Source organism: Magallana gigas, chromosome 2, assembly GCF_963853765.1.
Source record: "Magallana gigas chromosome 2, xbMagGiga1.1, whole genome shotgun sequence".
Lineage (NCBI taxonomy): Eukaryota > Metazoa > Mollusca > Bivalvia > Ostreida > Ostreidae > Magallana > Magallana gigas.
In genome coordinates, this window is record NC_088854.1 from 21529719 (window position 1) to 21551542 (window position 21824).

The 21824-nt window shown below is 34.9% G+C and overlaps 2 protein-coding genes and 2 long non-coding RNA genes across 8 annotated transcripts; 2 read left to right on the plus strand and 2 right to left on the minus strand.

Annotated features, from left to right (window-relative positions):
* Positions 1-12: 12 nt before the first annotated feature.
* LOC105346006 (ankyrin repeat and SAM domain-containing protein 3) lies at positions 13-8394 on the plus strand. 3 transcript variants are annotated; one of them, XM_011454436.4, is made up of 13 exons: positions 13-101; positions 386-669; positions 1051-1246; positions 1432-1553; positions 1786-1867; positions 2264-2396; positions 2827-2994; positions 3204-3353; positions 3568-4331; positions 4669-4817; positions 4970-5114; positions 5428-5600; positions 5925-8394. In XM_011454436.4, the coding sequence occupies exons 2-13, from the start codon at positions 479-481 to the stop codon at positions 6160-6162; spliced, it is 2511 nt and encodes an 836-aa protein (XP_011452738.3). In that variant the 5' UTR covers positions 13-101; positions 386-478; the 3' UTR covers positions 6163-8394. The 3 variants fall into 3 exon arrangements, with proteins under 3 accessions (XP_011452738.3, XP_034302415.2, XP_034302414.2); XM_034446524.2 differs by having other exon boundaries at positions 21-101; positions 451-669; XM_034446523.2 differs by having other exon boundaries at positions 83-101; positions 405-669.
* On the minus strand, positions 5988-10749 carry LOC136272841 (uncharacterized). Its single transcript, XR_010710871.1, has 2 exons — positions 10621-10749; positions 5988-6276 (listed from the first exon to the last, which is right to left on the minus strand). It is a non-coding gene; the product is annotated as an uncharacterized lncRNA (long non-coding RNA).
* Positions 10750-10884: 135 nt separating this feature from the next.
* Positions 10885-18058, plus strand: LOC105346003 (monocarboxylate transporter 14). Of its 3 annotated transcripts, none has more exons than XM_011454429.4 (8): positions 10885-11046; positions 11898-12039; positions 13960-14300; positions 14649-14792; positions 14898-16094; positions 16275-16454; positions 16632-16757; positions 17079-18058. In XM_011454429.4, exons 3-8 carry the CDS (start codon positions 14042-14044, stop codon positions 17273-17275), a joined length of 2103 nt encoding a protein of 700 aa, XP_011452731.3. In that variant the 5' UTR covers positions 10885-11046; positions 11898-12039; positions 13960-14041; the 3' UTR covers positions 17276-18058. The 3 variants fall into 3 exon arrangements, with proteins under 3 accessions (XP_011452731.3, XP_011452732.3, XP_011452735.3); XM_011454430.4 differs by lacking the exon at positions 10885-11046 and adding an exon at positions 11646-11664; XM_011454433.4 differs by lacking the exons at positions 10885-11046; positions 11898-12039 and adding an exon at positions 12374-12572.
* LOC136272842 (uncharacterized) lies at positions 14699-18440 on the minus strand. The gene is made up of 2 exons (XR_010710872.1): positions 18131-18440; positions 14699-14820 (listed from the first exon to the last, which is right to left on the minus strand). It is a non-coding gene; the product is annotated as an uncharacterized lncRNA (long non-coding RNA).
* Between the last annotated feature and the right edge of the window lie 3384 nt (positions 18441-21824).

Sequence of the window (21824 nt, forward strand, 5' to 3'; positions counted from 1 at the left end):
TAAAGATCGGGATCGTTATTCAACGGAATTTTCTTGAAAGGAGAACAGAAAAAAATATTGATTATTTTTCGAAAAATCTGACCTTCTATCTATTATTTAAGGTAAAGTATTGATATCTTATTAAATTTTAACATGTTGTTAATTAAAGTATACTTTGTAATGACTTACTACATTTCTCTGCAATGGGAAAAGTGCATACTATCAACAGCTGATTAAATAGGCCAAATAACAAACTAAGCCCTACATAAACTAAGGCTATATGTAAATTCCATTCTGCAGTGGAACTTGCATTTTGCTAAGCCATTCTTTACTGCAAAAAATGTTTAAGTCATTTCTATAAAAATATGATAATGTGATTCATAATATCTAACACTTACTGTTACAGATAACAATCTTAATTGAAGGGCAAATCATGTACACCACCTGTACACTGTATGAAATATTTAACAGTGTGGTGGCTTGATCAACATGACAGAGGATGGCACAGGAGGCAGATAACCAATACGAGGCATCAGATGAGTCCTCGGAGAATGAGCTTCTTGACCGTAGCCTTTCAGTTTGGAAAGGATGGAACTGGAACGTTAAGGATGTGTTCGATCCCATTCCTCTGGATCTTCACACAGCATCAAGCATAGGACAGTATGATGTCGTCAGGTCATACATTGCCAGGTACACTTGTATTTAGTACTTGAAGCATGTAGTAAATACATTATATAAGACACATATCACTGTACAAACTGTACAACCAGCAACGAAGCCTTAGTTCAGATTATGAAATGTTTGCCCCTTATGAAAATGCTATAAAATCAGATGAAACTTTTATTGTAACTGCTTATAAAATTTCAAAATAACAGTGTTCATATATTCTTAAAAAATGTAAACCTTAGTGAAAATTTGGTAATGTGTTGAAGCAAACTTGGTAACAGTTACTAAATATGCTCAACTGATTCCTATGATCCTCTTGTTCATTATAAATAATATTTGTTTATCTACAAATATACCGGTATGTATCAGATGGGTTAGTCATTCAAAAAACTTTTATTCCAATAGGAAAGTTGACCTGAACAAGAAAAATGTGGGTGGGTGGTCACCGTTGATGTATGCCTGTTACATTGGGCATGACAACATAGTGAATCTGTTGCTGGATGCAGGTGTAAGTGTGAATGTCAAGAATCATAAAGGACAGACGCCCCTGATGCTGGCTTCGAGCTGTGGAAATGAAAGTGTTGGCTACTTTCTTGTACAGGTTCTGTAAAATCTTTGTTTCATTTGAAAATAGTAGCAGATCTGTAAATCCTCTGAAAAATTCTGGTTGACACCCCATAGAGCTGCAGAACTGCAGTTAATAAGTAAATGTGCATATAGATGTTCAGTATGTTCTACAGAATAAGTATGATAATCTAGTGACATTTGTGAATACTGGTATTATAGCAAGGAGCAGAGCTGGAGGCGCGTGATCACAAAGGCTGGACTGCTCTCTTCCATGCTACCTATGCTGGACATCAAAACATGGTCAAATTTCTCTTGGAACAGGGAGCCAACATAAATGCTGTGTAAGTAGTTGTAGATGTAACAATATCAGCTATTTTGAAAGTATGATTGTTCAGGATTTTAAATCAAAATTTGTGTCAATGTAGGTACATATGTAAAGGTATTTAGTAGTTTACTTCAGGTCATATGTGCTAAGAAATACTAAATAATTATGAAAATCTAATAAGTCTCTGATATCAATGTCATACAAAAAAATATAGCAATTAATGAACATATTTTATATTTGTTTACCAGGGAACCTAGTTTAGGATTAACTCCCTTTATGGAAGCTGCAGCAGAAGGCCATGAAATCATTGTTCAACTGTTTCTTCAGCATGTAAGTACAAGTACCGATACTTATATTACTATATAATGAGAAAATTCCTAGAGGTTTCCGATGAAGAAAAATGAGACATGATGATTGTATAAAATCATGGTTTTTTTTTTTACCATCAGATCCTGTAACTTTTTTTAAACGTGATTACTTTAAGCTTTAAGGAGGCTAGGTAATCAGATCTATCTTATTTATTTTTAGATAAGATGTGTTAAACTGTAAACGATTATTTAGTAAAGAAAATTTCACAAATATAAGCTTTCAAATTTGAGTATTTCCAATATCTCAATACAGAGCTTTTCTTCTAAAGGAGACCAACACTGTCTAAAAATGACCATCCAGTCCTTTTAAAATAAGATATAGATTGTTTTAAAATTAGTTTTTGGTTCTTCTTTGTAGGGAGTGAATGTGTTTAACAAAGCCCACAATGGAGACACGGCCCGCTCTCTGGCCCTCATCCACAGCAACATGAAGATAGTCAGCCTCATTGATAATCATGTCATGCCCAACACTTGTCTGCGGTCAGAGGCCGGTAAGTAACAGGACCTGGGGTCAGGACTTATCTACTCGCCGTCAGAGGAATAATTTTAGTCAATTACCCTTTTATGGCTTTATTTGCTCAGCTTTGTTAAAGTGCATTGATTTATGTTTGTAAAGGTTGATACCTTATGCAACAGCATACATTATGTTGATTGTTTACTCTCAGTGCAGGCTCCATATTAGTCAAATTTACTGGCTTGTCAGTGAGATGGCATATGTTTAGAAGTAAAAATGCATGAAGGACAAAAGTGACCTTTTTGAAATGATTGAACCAAATTATAAAAACACCTTGAAAGTCACCTAGCACTTGTAGACCTTTTATAAATTATGCATGATCATGTTCACATCCTCAAATATTCATTGTATGAAACAAATGTTAACCTTCACAGTAACATGAAAATCTGATGTTCTCTCTTTTAAAGGTCTGGATGCAGGTGAACTTAGTTCTTCTGATGAAGCCTATTCCAAACCAAAGCAAGGTCATAGGGGTCAGAAGGGTAAAGGTCGTCCCAGCATTCGGGACGGACCTGATGCTATTGCCAGACTGATCAACAGGTCTCCTACCTCAGACAACTACAAAACACCTACAAGTAAGTGACATGGACTCAAAGTGCAGGCATATTTTGAAATGATTTCTTGAAGTTGAAATATTTGCAGTATACTGGTATGTACATTTATATGTACTGCAAATATTCCAGTCAGTTAAACTTGATTTATTTGACCTTTCACCTTTAGTAATATTTTTTTGTATAGTAATTATGTTTGGTTTCAAGATTTATTTACATTATACCTTCTACAGAGAGTCCAAAAGTTCCAAAAGGATATGTGACGTTTCCTAAAGGAGAGGTAGGAGCTGAGGGGAATTCTAAGCTGTGTTACCGTGATGTGACCTCCCCCATTAACTTACAGGACTACAATGCTCTGGACAGCTCAGGGGGCAGAAATACAGGTAATCATGCTCATATTGTACAAAAATCAGTCCAATTTAAAATGCAGCATTGGGAAAGATCTTTACTTTTTTTTCCATCCTCTGATAATGAACAAAGCTCAGAAAGAATATATTTATGTACTACATGTATTTATATAGAGGGAATTCTTTTTTAAACTGCCTCCCAAAAACGTTATTGTATGTGAAAAAAATGAGTATATTTGGTAAATTGCAGACTCCAATGATAATGAGCCAGGAGAAGATGGGAATGCCTTCTCTAAAACGGGGGCCCTGACCATCAAAAGCAGCTCTGGCTCGAGTGGTGGACTAATGGCAGCCTTTCGTCTCAGTCACAGCAGTAATGAAAGTGATGACTGTCAGCCACAGGACAGCATTAGCTCCTCCCTAGATGGCAGCACTGGAGCTCGTGACCTGTCAGATAATGAGGCCACTTTGTCCCCAGCCTCCAGTTACCACAAAGCCATGGCTCAGCTCAGCATTAAAAATCAGTCTGGAGTGTCGTCCGAGTCAGAGCTGGAAAACATAACCAAAAATGAGAAAGATAATAAAAGCAATAAAAAGGAGCAGGTCTCCAAAAACAATAACCCTCAGCCAAAATCTAGTGCAATGAGTCCCACGTCACAACTGAAAGACAGAGAGAAACAGTCCAACAAAAGCCGTTCAAATTCCCCAAGTGTCAAGTTCAATACTCAAGATGTGATTATGCAGCAGTCTGTGCCTGTTCATAACCCTCCCCCACAGCACCAGATAGACCAGCACAGACCTCAGTCTGCCAAGCAACCTCCCCACCCAACTACACAACCAACTACATGTACCACCCTCCCTACCACCCAGATCCCCCACCATTTACAGGGGGCTAAGCCAAAAGCCCCGGCTCCTGTCTATAGCAATCTTGCCGCAAACTTTATGCCTCAGCTTGGTTGTCAGATATTTCCATCCCCTGGTATGCCTGACCCACAGTTTTTTGCTCAGAAGAAGGTAAGAATTTTATTGTAAAGGTATTTGAGTTTATTTTTGCATCAGCTTGGCAGAGAAGACTTTCACAATAAGTTGACAATATGGATATATATGTATTTTTTTTTTATGAATTATGTATTGGTGTTTTTGTAGATTTTGATGTGTGCGAGAGAGTAATGATACTTGTCATAGCCTCAACAGAAACTTTTAAACAAGTTTTCTGTTTTTCAATATTATAAAACAATTATTATTCTGTTTTCTATAACAAAAAGATTAATTTTTTTTAATCAAGTACAATTCAAACTTGTATAACTACTTGATTGTATTTGTTTTAATCCCGTGACATTTTGAATTTTAGCCTGACCTTGGAGACCATCCTCGAGATTTACCTTCTCTTTTGCATCAACTGGGTTTGTCTAAATACCTGAAAGTGTTTGAGGAACAAGATGTTGACTTACAAGTGTTCTTATCATTGACAGATAATGATCTGAAAGAGATTGGAATAAAGTGAGTTTCTATTACTTCATTTTATTCAATATATATTTATATGCATTTCCTTCTGGTTAAAGATAGTGATATACATACAGATGTCTTTCATAGATTTAAAATTCAGAATAATTATCGCTGAAAGTGATCAAATTATTTGTTTTGAATTCCAGATTGTTTGGTCCAAGAAAAAAGATGACAAATGCAATAGCTCGCTGGCAAAGCAAAGCTCCAATGCCAACCAATGACAGGTTGGAGCAAGCTTATGCAGATCGTCTGGAAGGAGAGATGCAGGAAATGGCTCTTCAGCTTTTGAAGGTAAAAAAATATGGAAATATTCAACGATATTGTGAAATCTTTGGAGCTTGTGATGTATTTACATTAGCTAAACAATCTTGCTCAATTGCCAATTCTATCTAGGTAGATGGGTTTGTTTTCCAGTTTCTTTTTGGATTGTCACAAACATTTGATCTGTTCTTGGTTATAAACTGGAATATATCCCCCTTGTGGATGAAAAGTTCAACTGCAAATATCAGTTTTGGTAAACAGATTTGTGTAGGGTAATGGGCGATTATAAATAAGTGATCTAATGTAATATAATAAGAAATTTGTTTCATGTTATTCTGCATAGGCAACAGAGCACGTGGATAATATGAAGGCTGAAATAAAACAGGAACAGCAACTCCGTCTGGTGACCGAGAGCTGTCTAAATGATGAGCGAGCTATTCGACATCACATCACTGGAGTCATGCGGGACATGAGGATGAAATGTGATGAAATGAAAGAATCTCTACGCAATCTTACGTACGTGTATTATTTTATTATTACATGTATCATTATAAGCTACTTTTCTTCCATCTTTTTTCGCAGAATTAGATATCATTGTTACATGTATTACTTGAACCAAATGGATTTACAGTATCTAAGAATATATGAAAATAAGTTTTATATTTAGATTTAATTTTTGTATACTATATATACAGATCAATATTTTATAGTATATTTTTTTTTTTATATGAATTCAATACACAAAAATGAACAGTTAATTTAGCTGGGGTAATTATCTTCTTAGCTTGTTATTCTCCATTTTAATAATCATGATGATCATCATTTCATTTACAATAACAGCCACAACCATTCAGAAATTCGTCTGAAGTTGCAAAATTCAGGAGATTCCAATTCCCTTAAAGACATGTCAGATAACAATAGGAGTATAGTGCTGTCCAACGAGAGGCTGTACAATCTGGAGGGAGTGATGAAGAAGATGGAACAGCAGATCAAAGATCTTCAGAAGTTCCTCTCCGTTGTCATGATAAACATCGACCGAATCGTCAGGCGAAGCCACAATGAAAATGGTTTCTCTTGAGCCAGTACCAAAGCTGTGTTGTGTTTTGATTCTATTATATCAATTAATTGCTTGTTTTTTGCATATCCATGACAGATTAAGATGATTGAATGAATCTCATTTATTGACATATCCCTGTAAGGAAAGAGATTGTGGTTGTATATTTGCACTATTTTTTATGGATGTCTGTGATGAATTTTTTAAAACTCATTTGTTAGCTCATATTATTCTTTTATAAAACATGATCTTATTAATGTCTCACTTTTTTTTTTTTTTTTTACATTTTATGTATTTTGAATTAATACACATAGTTTATTTTACATCTTTGTATTAGACTTTTATGATGATTAAATAGTACAGATATATCTGGTATATAGTTTATTTTCTTCATACGATATTTTATCGTAGCTAGTAATCATATGAATAGCTCTGTTTGAGTATCCATAAATTGTTTTTGTAGAAATCATGACAATCACTTTTTTACAGTGAGCTATTTTACATCTTTTTAAAGTCTTATTACTTATTACTAATTTCATTGTTTTGAACTGCCAAAGAATGGTTATACTTAGTATATACATGTACTTCATTTTTGTTTGTTGGCATTTATGTATTTATTTAATACCTAATGACTGAGGCATTGAAATTACTGAACATATTTGGCTTTGTATGGAGACCATAGATATATGTTTTTGTGTGGAATACATGAACTTTGAATAATTCTGTATTTTTTATGACAATAATTCTTAAAAAAAAAAGCAAGGGATGCTTTTGTTAAAGTGATTTAATACATAAAAATCCCTGGTATATAAATATATTGGACTACTAATGCCCTTTAAAGTACATTCATATCCAAGAGTCTGTGTTTGTTTTTCTAATGTGAATTTTTCTATTTTTATTATACAGTAGATACATGTATTAACATGTAAATTACTAGATTCAGATTGCACAACTTGTAAAAAATGTACATGACGCAAAAAAGGTTTGGCATATTGTGTGTTTAGCATTTTCTGGATAGATTTACAAAAATTGCTGAAAGTTGTAATTATACAGCACTATATATAATTATTTTGAGAAAGGACATTATTTTTTATGAAAATTAATATATATAATGTATATTGGTCAACAATGTCATTGATGAAATATCAACATAATTAACTATCATCTTGTTAGGAATATTTTCAAATAATCCTTTTTTTCTCATAGATGTATGCATGTAGGAATGAAACGTCTTTTTATAGTTAAACTATGCTCATATAAGTATCCTTAGGTCTTAGTGTTGTATCATTTTGTATAATAACACAGTTGTTCATTTGATAAGTTACAAACTGAGAGAGAGATATGAAATAATTGATGCCAAAGATGATTCACTGTACAAAGGTTTATAGATAATCATTTGTAGTAAAGATTTACCTTTATAATTCACAAAAAAATGGAAATGACACATTATTTTGCGAATCTGTAAGTAATGGGACATCGTTTAATTTTCATGGGTTTTTTTGTCCTATAAACTTTGAATATTTATCTTTTCCCTGTAATTTTCAACAACAAAGTTCAATCAGTAGAAATGTTACTTGTAGCTTGTTCAGCAGAACCGTTGCTTGCAAACAATCATTGTAAATATATAAGGATAGGGAATCTCTCTGCTAAAAAGTTCCCTAGCTTCAAGGTTGACTTATTTTTTCCTTTCTCCTTCGCTTTGAAACTTTGACTGTTTACATGTAATGTAGTTTCATCCATATCAATAATTCAATGTGATAAAATGTCCCGATTTTGGTTACTTACAAGTACCATACTATATACATGAAATTATCATTATACTGTAATTTTTTGGAATGTTAGAGCTGTTTTTACATGAATATATTGTTTACCTAAATTTTCAAGTTTATACACCAAGTGTACAATAGTGTTTTGTGTTTGATTCTGAAAAAGTTTGGATTGGAGATACATGTACCCGTATTTTACGTTTCAAACAAAAGTTAAAAATATTAATTGAATATTAAAAAAAATGAAACATATTAAGACTGAAGTATGTTGAAATGTACTTTTTGTTTATTTTGTATTCATACAATACCAATAGAAGATTTGATTAAGACAATGAACAAATAAATTATTTGATGTTAAATGTGATATGAATATAAGATTTCAATTTTATCTACCTGTTTGAAATGGAAATAAAGAGTGGATGCCAAGTAACATTTGCGGGTCTAAAGGAGGGTCGGTAGTGGAAAAATGATCGAAAATAAGCCTCACCCCTCCTCCGCCGGAAAAAATATCCTTGGACCCCTTTGCTCCCTTGGAAAAATTTCTGGATCCGCGCATGAGTATGTACACAGACAATAAATTAAATACATGTACTAGTATACAATAGAAACCATGAACTGGATTTGATGAAAAAATAAATAAAATACAAATACAAGATTTACTTTATCTTTAGTATGTGTTTTAAAATATTTGAAATTCCTTACGAACGCAAAGTATTTGAAGGAATGTTTTGTACGGCATAGGCGTCGGAACCGGGGGGCCCCCCCCCCCATTTTTTTTGCAAAGTTAGACCATTAGGCACATAGTATCATAGAGATTTCAGGCCCCCCCCCTCCACTTTTTCTCTTAGCATCCTAAATTTACCTTGAAAAGATGGTAGGAGAAGTTGGAGTATGCTTGCCCCCCTCCCCCTCAACGGAAGAAATTTCATGATTTGGGAAAAAAAATTTTGGTAGGTAAGAATATTTTTGGAACTATGGGTTTACCCCCCCCCCCCCCCCCCCCCCCCGATTAGGATTTTCATGATTTTGGGAATTAGGGGTTTTTTTTGCGTGTCAAGATTTCTGAGATTAGATTAGCCCCCCCCCCCCCCCCCCCCCCCCACTTTCAATTTGCTTCCGACGCCGCTGGTACGTATTGGATAGATTTAAGATAGAGCTTAGTGTAGTATATTTTTCTTCAACGAAAGTCCAGTCTGGGATGATGAGTATAATTTTAAAATATATGACTTTGTTTATATCTTTTATGTACTGTACCTTTCCTGTTAGTATATGAGGATACAGAAGAACGTGAGATAAAGAAGAGAAAAATGGAACTTCTTTTAATATTTTCATTAAACTTGGATTTTTGTAACCGTTATGTCTTAAGAATTTCAAGGGATTTTAAAAATGTAGTTTACTCACTACCTCATTTAAAATCTTTTTGGAAGCCATATTGTCCTTTTCTGGGAAGATAAGTTTAATGATCCTATCGACTTTAAAACAGAAATTGTATACCGTATTAATATCATAGTAAATATCGCATACTACCGAATTTTGTAAGAAAATAAAAAATTGCCATCGTATACAACTTTAAAGACAATAGCTTGTGTCGTAATTACTGGACAAATTAGAATTTTATTGATTTAGCCAACTGCACGAATTGTATTGAAAAATGTCAAATGTACACCGGCTCTTCCATCTTTGTACAGGCAACATACAGTAAATTTCAATTTCAAATAAACTTGTATTTTTTTTTTCGGGGGGGGGGGTCAAAATCGATTCTCCTGTCTGCTGGATATTTCTGGTAATGCTCTTGTCTCAGTGAGGAATAAACCAGTCGAAAAATAATAAATGAATAAATATTCACAACGTTTACTTTTGTTAAGCATCGTTCTGACATCCTCCTGGAGATGTTCCATGGATAAAATAGACATTGATCAGTGACCGATCTCAACTGTCGTTATGCAGATTTTTATCATGGGTACTTTTCTCTGAGATCGCACTGCCTTTTGACCAAATGATTATAGGAGCTAGACTGGAAGATAATTGTCATAAGATCTTTTACACGCATTTATATCCCTAATCATATTTTGCAATATAGGATGGAGCTTAGTCCTACATTAATGTGACAATGATTTATCGAAAAAATGCACTGGTATATATTTCATAGTTATTGTATAAGATATATGTATATAGGGACTCCACACATCCCTGCCAAAATATATAGAAAGACATGGGTGGGGATTGATTATGAGTGTGATAGAGTATCAGTACATCAGCTGCTTGCATAGGCGCTTCCCTTCCAAATCAGTGTGTGTGTGTGTGTGTGTGTGTGTGTGAGTGCGCCTATAGGACTTCAGTGGATCACAATCGTCAATGACTTGGACAAATAGTGACGAACGTCTGTTAAATCATCAAAACTTTAAAGGCATTTTGATAGAACACAAAGAAACAATACAATGTATATATCAAATACATCGTAATTAAGGAGACCGAGATTGCTAAGTCAGTAATCTGTAGTACATCCGTGAAAAAATTATGGAAATTCAAAATGAATTGTGACGAGGTAATTTTACAACACATTAACAGTCTAGATATACCCTTTAGAAAAGGTATATCGTCTACTGTGACAAAATGATATCCGGGTGCACAGGCACCACCTGGAGTGTCGGCAGATAGCAGAATTATTGTATTCAGTGACAGTAATTTACCTTAGCTAAATATACCAACCCACTACCTGTTTCATAAGAGTATCCCAAAAATATTTCACTCGGACAAGAAGAACACAAGTGCGGTATTTGTGTCATTGAGACGACTTTGTAAACCATACGACAGGAAGAATTACAACAGACATAACGCAGTGTATGTAGTATAACAAGTTTTGCAGCACATAATTTACCACCTGTCCGCCTTTTCCATGAATTTGTAACGGCGTGTTGGGTGTATAGACAAACTGATTCGCGAGCAGATGAATGAATCGTTATCGATCGATTGAACAGAGAACCGTCAGCAGCCATAATCGTTGTGGTACGTGTTTGTCATGTGATGTTGTTTGATGTCGGAAACTAGCTGAGCTATTTTTATCGAAGGCAGAAAAAATCAGCTGGATCGAAGCAGGGAAAACTGGAGCTTTCGCCGATTCTTGGAATATCTTTCGTTGCAGGTAAGTTCTAATGGGAAAGGCTCGACTACGGGAGATTTTCATTTTTCTTTGTTCGCTGGACACTTCCAGGAAGCGTCCATTGTACTGCATAAAGAAATTGTATATGATATCTTGTCCGTTGTCGTCTTGATTGAAATGAACGTCTGTTGGATCAGTTCCAGGACGCGCTTGAGTAATTATGACGGTAGTTCTTTTGTGAAGGATTTATATGTGTCAATGATATCTAGAATGACCTTAATCTGTGGAGTGCAAAAATTATTGATTCTGTGTGTAGACATGAACTCCATTATTTACAACATATGTGGTTTAAAATTGTATATATAGTTGTGAATCTAGAAACGCTGCATTTTTCTGTTATTCTAAGCGATCAAAAGGCTGCAACAAATACCAAAGTACGCCAATTTCAATGCTTGTATCCATTCCTGTATACTATATATAAATAGGGTACGACCTTGTAACAAAATGATAGGTCTATTCTGTAGTGGATATTATTTATGACACATTTGGCCGTGATGTGAAACTATTCACAGCGGAAACTACTACTTCGGTTCATTGTTATGTTAAGTCGATCACATGTTACATATAGGTACTTGACCACCGGACTCTTCTGTGCACAAGGTTTCAGATTTGAGATTGTATATAGTACATAATTTTTGTGATATCTATAGTATAATTATTTAACCAATCTTGCAAAATAGTTTGTCATGGTAATATTGTTGTTATTGAAATGGTGAAAAGTCATAAACCTGTTTGTTTGTTTTCTTTTATTTATTGAAATCTTTGACCAAAACGCGTCAACACATGAGTAACTTTGTTTATATTCACTGGACAACATGTGTTTCTCACTATAGGAAGGTCAAGGCCGGGGGTAATCCGTTGTGTACAGGGAAGCGGGGATCAAGCGGACAACAGTTTACTATAATGCACAGCCTCAAAACACAGGGGAACCCTAAGAGGACGCCATTTCACCGATCATAGCCCTATATACACACTGTAAGTATATATATCAATATATATGTTTCGGTATGGTTGTACATATTAAATGTTTCACTGTGTTTTTGTTTAAAATTGATCCCGCTTCTACGACTTATATTTTGTCTGTGCCTTATCTGTGGTGTATTGTGACCCCAGAGTTGCGTTGACGGCGAATCTGTGCCTAAGGAATTTTACAAATTGTAAATTCTCCCTAGCTAATTGAACGGTATGCAAATTTTGTAAACACTCGGTGCATGGGAAAATTGTAAGGTAAAAATTTAAATATTCGAGTTCTGACTTCCTGACCGTATACTTAAAGTAAACACCTGTTAAACGTGGAATAGAAAGGAAGTTTGTTGGGCCGTAGTAGACAAAGACTAAGTTAGGTGGGTTATTTCCTGTGTATAGATTTTTTTAAAACCCTTGGTATGAGTAATCAGGTGCGCATTGCGCACATTTTCCATTAGGATCAGCTGATTGAAGCGAGCCGCGTGGTTTCCCCAACTTTCACCGAAAACCACAAACGTTTGAACTTTTAATCGTTGTAAAAGGTAAGACGGTTTTTAAAGTGATTTGTTTGTCAAAGCGAAGACAATATTTGTATTTAAATGTAGGATTTACAGCTCTTTTATTGTGAAATGCTTTAGATTCTAAAATCTCCTTTAATCTGTGATATTTTTTCACGTTTTGTTCCATAATGCTATATATACGGAAAACGTCGAACCAGATAATGACAATTATATATACACCGTTCATGTATCATAAATGATAGACTGTGGATATTTTATCAGCGAGTATCGATTTATTGAACTCAACTTTTCCTTCTGAATTTATTGATTTAATAGACACACGTAGACAACAACACATTAATATTCGACGTATAACATCTATTTCAGCCATTGGTATGCATATTTATGCATTCTAATGATATTTTTCTGTTTATAAGTTTACAAAGTCATACAAATATTCAATCGACTAACGAGACTGAACGAAAGAGCAAGATAGTTATTCCAATGCAACACAACTGTTTAATTTTTATGGTTCGTTTCAGTTAATTTCATCCTCCATCGGTGACAATTGTTTGAGGGGAACATTCCATATTCTGTTTAAATAACGTGAATAAAGTTAGAACACTCCCATTCAATTAGATTATCTATTATGTTAATTCATTGTACTGTGATTACAATGCTAATACTCCAGTATGCGTCGTAGCGGTTCTGCAAGGAGACATCTTTGCCCCTTGTTGATCTATAGTGCGGAGATGCTCTCCTTGAGAAACTATAAACACTCTGTTAAAACAAAATGCTGTCAGATTTGACCCAGACCTAAGACCCAGAAGTGTAAGTGCTGGACAGAGGGGTCAAGTTACTTAACACACAGTAAAGCAGCCAGGTTATCTTGGCTATCGTCTGTGTGTACACGGGTCTGCCCTAAGGTTTCTATTAAGTGATACCGAAACAGAAAGGGTATCAAAGGCGATACAGTACTGCTGATATACAATATGTACATGATATAGGATTATAAAGACTGAGTGCCTGGGTTATCAAAATATATTTACATTACTTAGAAACCGTGATTATTGCAAATTACTGTTAATTTGTCGATCCATCACTCCATGTATGTATATATACATGCATCTCGTATATCAACCCCTGTGCATTTTGAAACTGAAAGTAATTGACGTGGAAAAGCAATCATAAACTCTTTGCTGTTGCTTATCCGTACATACATGTACACATAATAGATACGACAATAAAACAGATTTGGTTCCTACATTTTAGTGATTTATTATGTATGTTCCGTGTTTCAAATACATGTGCATGTAACCAGTCAAGTGCAAATTCGAAAGATTTTTACATACACAGGTTGCATTACTATAAAAAGGGTTACTTATATGTGTTGTTTAAAAAATGGATTTTTTTTATCTGTCGTTTAAAGATCTCCACTGAATGAAAAGACAATGCCATAGACATCTAAGCGCCAGTGACAGTAGAAAACACATTAATAACACCATTCCAGCATGTCAACGGACAGAAAGCGCCATGATTCCGAGGAAACCACGGATTCTCTGGAGAGTGTCGGAGACTATATCCCCACCCCACCGGACGGAGGGTGGGGCTGGGTGATCGTCTTCAGTTCACTGATGTGTAACATCATTGTGGACGGTCTTGGATACTCTTTTGGTGTCCTCCTTCCCCAGTGGGTGGAAGTTTTCGGCGAATCCCCCGGGAAGATTTCACTTATAGGGGCTCTGCTCGTCGGAGTCTATTTGTGTGCTGGTAAGCGTTGTACTATGATAATAGTATATGTATATATCTAGGCATTAGAAATTAAAAAAAATGTCGTAAGACAATATAACACATTTATTCCTGTCCCTCAATTTCAAATGCAACTGAAACTGATTATTTTCTACGCATAGTTTGTGCTATTGACTACACTTTCTTTGGATACCTTTATGACGTGCATAATGAGGCCAGAAATTTTGATATGCACATTTGCATTTTAGAGCTTATTATCATATACCCACTTTTTTATGGCATTTTTTAATTAAAAATTTTCATAAACACAAACAATGAATGTGGGTATAAATTATTTACTTACGTGTAAGAATTCTACTTTCTGTTCAGGTCCCGTGGTGAGTGGTTTGACCAACAAATTCGGATGTAGACCCGTGACGTTTGCAGGAAGCATCTTGGCTTGTGCTGGGTTCTTGTTTGCCTCCTTCAGTAACAGTGTCCCTGTCCTTATGTTAACATACGGAGTTCTTGGAGGTAAAATCTGTAATTTGCCCCACCCCTTCTGAAATAATAACGTTGATTGACACATTTGTTAAATGTAAAATGTAATACTGAGTGTTCTGTTTTCTCTTCTTTTAGGTTTAGGATTTGGTTTAATCTACTTGCCAGCCATTGTTAGCGTCGGTTTTTATTTCGAGAAAAAACGCGCCATTGCAACAGGCATCGCAGTGTCTGGTTCCGGGATAGGAACATTCATATTTTCTCCTGCAAACGCCGCCATATTAGATGCGTTCGATTGGAAGTACATGTTGATGATTCACGCAGGTATTATTCTGAATGGATGCGTCTTTGCTATGTTAATGAGACCGTTAGAACCACCAAGAAGGAAAAAGGTGAAAACAAAGGTTAGGGCCAAAACTATGATTGATCGCGTAAAAGAAAGAGCTATTGCCAACCGTAAGCGTTGTAATGAATCAGAATCGAGTGTCCAGGTTGTGGAGAGTTTTGCTAAATTGCAGGAAGCTAAGAGGTTGCGCGAAGAAAGGTTAAAAGATGACGATTCTGACATTACGTCAATGCCAAGCGCTTATTTTGTGAAAACTCGCGATAGCGACACATACAAACACTCGTTCTCGGAGGCTGGCGAGAGTTACTGCGGGAGTCCGGTGGTGGACATCCCCAAAATAACATTTGTTGGCGTTGACAACAAAGAACCGTCATCACCGGAATCGCCCAGATCCGACAGGTCAGAGGAAAAGTTTGGATCGATGGCGACCATCGAAGAAAAGCCACTGAAGGAGGAAGAGGCTGCGAAAAAGGCCGCTGATGACGCCAACATTCTTAACGGTGTGTACAGTCACGAGGTGCAGCCACTTATTGAAAACGGCTACGCAAAAGTGGTGCCCTCTAACCGTAACTATTCGTCTGCCGCAAGACTACGGATTGGGTCACAGAACAATGTTGATAAAAAAGACTACTCTAGACCCCTGTATAGAAAGGACATTTTCTACAGCGGTAGTACGCTTAAAATCCCCGAGTTTACGTCCCAGCCCGACATGCACAGTTACATTACAAGTATTACTACGATTCCCGGAGAACTGGCGCTTCCGCCCTCCTCCATTTGGGATCACTGCACGTGTTTGCCAAAATCCATTGTCGATACTCTTCGAGATATGTTAGATTTTTCAATATTGAAAGACTTGCCTTTCGTGCTCATTTGCATAGGTAATTTATTTGCTATGATTGGGTTTTACGTTCCGTTCACATACTTGGTTGACCACGCTATGGAGCAGAACATCGCCAAAACCGATGCTGCGTTCTTAGTTTCTGTGATTGGTAAGCCATTTTCAACATAAATGTGATTTTTGCGTTGTTGAAATTTTTATTAATTTCGTGCATACTTCAGTAGTTGAGGATTTTCATATCTCATGGGTTCTTAACATACACCGGATCTCTTGATTTCCCAAAAACAAATCTGAAAACTGTGGATTTTTCAGATTTTAATTTCATTTTCAGGAATCACCAATACGGTGGGGCGGATTTTGTCCGGTGTGATAGCTGACGTGACCAAAGTGGACGCATTGATAATCAACAATGTTGCTTTGGTGTGTAGCGCGGTTCTGCTTTTCGTTGAACCTTTCTGTACGACCTATCCCCTCCTCGTATTGTTCGCAGCTTTATATGGACTATGCGTGTGTAAGTGTTTGATTGAATGTTTATGATATTTATTCATAGAGAATTTTATCAAAACTATCCACAAAAGGAAAATATTTTCTGAAAAGATAATTTTCCCACATTTTTTGAACATTTTTATAGGAATACATTATTATATTCCATTTCATTTGATGAAACCATTATTGTACAAATTTTCAGCTGCCTATATATCTTTGACCTCCATCATAATCTGTGATCTGATCGGTCTTGAGAAGCTTACCAATGCCTTTGGTATTCTGACTCTAGCTCGAGGGACTTCTTCCATATATGGACCTCCTATTGCTGGTAGATAAATTGCGCATTTTTAAAACCACCTTCAAAGAATTTTCTTAATTTGTTTATTTTTCTCAATTTTGGTTTGAGCAATTTTTGCGAATTGAAAAAAACCCCACTATACCCATGTTAAAGATAAATATATATTAGTATCTTACTTCCAATCTTACTATTTCTTGTTCGGTTTATTGTCTTTTCCAGCTAGGCTTATCCTGGAATAATTTTTAAGTTTACGATCATCATCTAATTTCTAGTTTTAATCTAAACTTTATTTTAAAAATTGCTATTGCAGCAATGAACAAACTAGTAATTTTTTTTCCTTTTTAACAACAGGTGCGGTTCGTGTTGCCACCAAGAGCTACGACTACTCTTTTTACCTGGGAGGTCTGATGTTCGTCATTGGTTCTGTGTTCCATTTAATGTTACATTTACCCTGCATCAAACGGAGGGGATTGCGGGACCTTACCGCTGGTGAGTTAGACGTCCCGGAAAACAAAAAACCCGAGAACAACAAACCGGTGGCGGTGTAAAATTAATGACTTCTGACGTCACTGGACATGCGTGGATACTAAATCATGTGATCGTGGTGTGCAACAATTAGTTGCTTGTATTTTTGTGAGCGAATTTGTTAACTCATCCTTAAGAGGAATTCCTAATGTTTATTGTATTTATGTATTACTGAGGTTTTTTTCTTTATTTTTACTGAACGTTTTACGAAAAGTTTATAGAAGTTATTGTTTGTTAGTGTGTTTGTTAGTGTGTTTGTGTATGTGTTTGTATCTGCGTTTGTTTGCGTCCATAACTGAAAATGTAGTAACTTTTACAATAGGATAATCTCAGATTGTTTTTGCTTTATTGTACCGTTTTAGATTTAGTACACACTATTTTTATATGGCAACGGATATCGGTTTGAAAAGATTTATATGTATATTTTTACTTGGAACTTCGTTTTATATTTGATGTTTTATGTGCATGTGTTAAATGTTTCGTTGCATGATGGATTTTCTTTTTACAATAATCTTTATTGTTAATCCAGTATAAACTTTATCACATTGGTATCTCCGACTATTCATTGATTTACAATGCATTGCATTTTTAATGGCTTACCGTTAGTTTTTAATACACGTTATAGTACATGTATAAGCCAAATGCCATGTTTTGCAATTTGTAAAAGTGTGAAAGTTTTATTCGCAATAAATGCGAGGATGAAATATTGTTGTATGATAGCGCGCTAGAAACGGTCATTCTGCATATTTGAGTTTTACAATCATTTTCACTTTCACATGCCAACGGCAATAAAAAACAGGAAATTGGTTTTGCTTTTCTTTGTTAAATTGACTTTTCTTGATTTAAATATATATTGTTCAAAGCAATAACATTCTTACTTTGATTGGAGTTTCCAGGATTTCCAATTCCTGAAAGTAATGAGAATCGATTTGTTAAAAGCTGAGAGTAAAAATGACAATACGATTCTCATTTTGACTACGTTGAGATTCAAAATATTATTGGTTTGTTACTAGTATTTCATCTCGGACCGACTAAGTTCAAGCCCAAAGTTATCATAAATATTCAACTTGGCTTTGTCTACGGAAACAGTAATTAGAAAATATTTGTTTATTGCCTTATGATACAGAAAAAAAAATGCAGATGCGTCAGATAGTATTTTTTTTAAAAATAAAGGTGTGACGTAAACAATCTTTGGTAGACGTTTTATTATACGAAAACTTGTTTTTCTAAATGAACAGAGGTTTGTAGTTATATTTACCATTTTAACAAGAACTTGGACTTGGGTAAGTGTGTCAAACAGCAAAGTGACTAGGCTTGTATATTTCATTGCTGGCCACTCAGTTCTGGCTCTTGAAATCAACAAGATTTGTCTGGCTTTCAAGCTAAGACTACACAATCTATGTATATTTTACTTGACACAAACGTCATTTTTAACTCGTTTGACGCAAGAAAATTTAATTTCTTTTCGTTAGCATATGGAACTATTTTGTAAGTGTGTTCGATATGTTTTCTAGTGTTAGGCGTAGGATTTAGATAATGCGGATGGATATGCGTGTTATATGTCACAGGTATTTAAACAGATGTATCTTACATGTGGTCATTCGAGTTGGTATTCAGCGTTCAATATGTCAGATATTGATGAACATACCTCAGGGTAAATCGAAATTGAAAAGGTTACTACTGAGGGGTTACTAGTATTCAACCCGCATGCTATGCATCGATTGTAAAGAAAACAAACTTCAGAAATATTAGCGAACAAAACGTGCACATGTTTATTTGTAATTTGTCTGATTATTTCGACCTTTATTTAATACGATGTCAAAGTCGTAATACAACCATGATACTCGTCTCGTCGTCAGGGGTGAAATTTAACATGAGGCGAAATAACGCGGTACCCTTTTATGTCGTTTGTTTGTTAGCAAATTTTGTACGTATTTTTCTTCTTTGAAATTTGGCATAATTGACTAGAAAAAACTACTGCAATGTCTATTATTATACGTATACTAAGCATAACCATCGTTGAAAACATGCATAAAATTTGATATAAAATCGGACCTAGCAGCTTTAAAAGAAAACAAGTTTTGTGTTTTGTTTTGTTTGTGTGTTTTGTTTTTAAATTGAATTAAGAGAGTAGTTATATATTATAATATTATCAATATTTCAAAGGAACGTAGTATTATCTGTTCACCACTATGAAAGATAAACAGTTAACACAACGACAAGCTCTCTGATTCATCTAACTCAATGTCAGCGTTAATAAAATCCACTCGCCACCTCTTGACTTGAGTTGGTTAGTAATTCATCAGCATGAATATATGCACTTGAATTTAATGTCAAATGTAGTCGACTCTTCTTTAATTTTACTTTGGTCATCCAGTTCATTGTCATAAACGTGTCCGTTTTGTCTAATTTACCCCCACCCGCCCCCTACGTAACATGTACCGATATACAGATTACAGTTCTGTAATTATACCAGAATTCGTGCGATTATTAATTTCGAATGTAAATGCAAAGTTAACGGTTAAGAATTACAGATGTTTTGAGGTTAAGAATAATATCAAATTTCATATCCGTTGCTGAATTATATAGCTAAGAAGATAGAAAATGCATTTTATATTTATATTATATATGGCTCGCTAAGAAAATGTAAAGAAATATTGTTTTGAAATGTTTTCTTAAATGTCTAGAAAATGAAAATCTTCAACTGGTTCAGGGTCTCAAGATATATTAGTGATACACTCAAAGAAGGGAAATTTTGTTATATATCTCTAAAAGAATATGCAATATATCTCTAAAAGAATATGCGATATATATTCCTGTTTTTCATATGTGAATTAAAAAAAAAAAGGTTTTATCTGAATACAGAGTTATGTTTCTTCCCCCCTTCACTTTTGGACTACGAGTATTTTTTCCACCAACAAATGAAATCATCTATAATAGCTACAATTTTGCACAGAGGAATTTCCATTACCAGCTGCTACATATATATACCAGTAATATTATTGTATATCGATGTGAAAGTAAAGAATTCAGGAACTATAGTCAGTATATCAGACTTTTATCATCATTTATTCAGAAATTGTTTCATTCAGGTAAGGTTTTTTTTCTATAAAATGTATACAATTGTATTGTTTTGTACTGAATATTTGTACACGATAGCATGGTAAGGATTACATCGAGATGAATCGGGGAGAACAAACTTAATTCATTTTTTGAAAAAGTCGCAAAGCATAAGTGTTAAATAAATATCAATAATTTGATGTCACATGAAGTATCGCGTGATGATTAATAATAATTGTTTGGGTGGAAACGTGGGTAACATGAACAAAGTTTGCATTATTTTAATGTTATAATTATGACAACTTGTATTCAACTGATATGCATCGTAAATGTATATGTAAATCCATCTAATATATACTTATTTTAAATCAAATAGTGATTGCATGTATGAGTTTCAATATCAAACAAAAATAAAACTTTTTGCATTGGAAAAAATCATATGATTCTAGAATTTTTTCTGAATGCCTTTTTTATTTGAGCGGCTCCCTACAACCCCCCCCCCCCCTTCCAACAGAAAGGATTTGATAAGTGGTTGATGTGGTGTGATGCTTTTGGTAAAGTAAACTCGACCTTCTATTCATAACATGTAATTACACTCTAACGAAACATAGTAGTAGTTAAAGATTTTAAGAGTAGACATGACAATTTGCAACCAAGGTTAATATGGGTTCAAAGTTTTCCATTGTGAGTATACATGTATATTGGTCAAAGTACAAAAGTGTACTACAATGTATATATATACATACAAATCTCTTTAACGATCAGTGGCAACTGCAAAAAAAATCTTCTTCATAAATTTTGTAACAGATGGTGGTCTGGCAGTTTATCGACATCGATAAAGACATGTTGGTGGCATCCTTGATTTGTATTTAATATTTATGGAACGATTTTCATAATCTGGCCCTAATTCTTTGTTGCAGGGGTGTCGCTTTCGTTGGTTAATGCGATATAGCACGCTTATCATTCCAAATCCGTCAGAGAATCCGTTCCACTGTTTTGCCAAAAGAAGTTATTGTAGATTAAGAACCAAGGACGGTTGCTTCGCCGTAGGACTAAATATCAAACTATCAAGGGGTACATACATACAGGCCAATGACCTGAAAACGCGAGGACAACCACAGACTACCATATCTTCTTGTCTACGGAAACATTTGTGTCACATTCCAAAGAGATTTACAAACTCAGTGTTACTTAATATCACAAAAGCGTAACGTGTAATTGTGGGGGTTTTCTATACGCATATATATTTTCATAAATGAACTTTTTAATCCGGAGTAAAACGTGCGATTGATCTGCAAGCATATATACATGTACGTGTAAGACTCTTCAACCCGAGTACCTAGCTTATGTCGCAAACCTGAGTTCTGGATTCAATATACATGATATGAGGTCTACGGAATGACTATTATATGCTCTGCAAAAGTCTGAAAATAAAACTTATACTGGTCTGCTGAATGATTTGAATTTTTAAGCATGTTTATTCCGAGTATGTATAATATAAACAATTTGAAT

Excerpts from the sequence above, each read along its gene's own strand:
- LOC105346006 (XM_011454436.4), top strand. The coding sequence starts at position 479 with ATGGCACAGGAGGCAGATAACCAATACGAGGCATCAGATGAGTCCTCG. Across the intron at positions 670-1,050 it reads GTCAGGTCATACATTGCCAG|GAAAGTTGACCTGAACAAGA; the intron begins GTACACTTGTAT and ends TTATTCCAATAG. Across the intron at positions 5,601-5,924 it reads GAATCTCTACGCAATCTTAC|CCACAACCATTCAGAAATTC; the intron begins GTACGTGTATTA and ends TTACAATAACAG.
- LOC105346003 (XM_011454429.4), top strand. The coding sequence starts at position 14,042 with ATGTCAACGGACAGAAAGCGCCATGATTCCGAGGAAACCACGGATTCT. Across the intron at positions 16,095-16,274 it reads GTTCTTAGTTTCTGTGATTG|GAATCACCAATACGGTGGGG; the intron begins GTAAGCCATTTT and ends TTTCATTTTCAG. Across the intron at positions 16,758-17,078 it reads ATATGGACCTCCTATTGCTG|GTGCGGTTCGTGTTGCCACC; the intron begins GTAGATAAATTG and ends TTTTAACAACAG.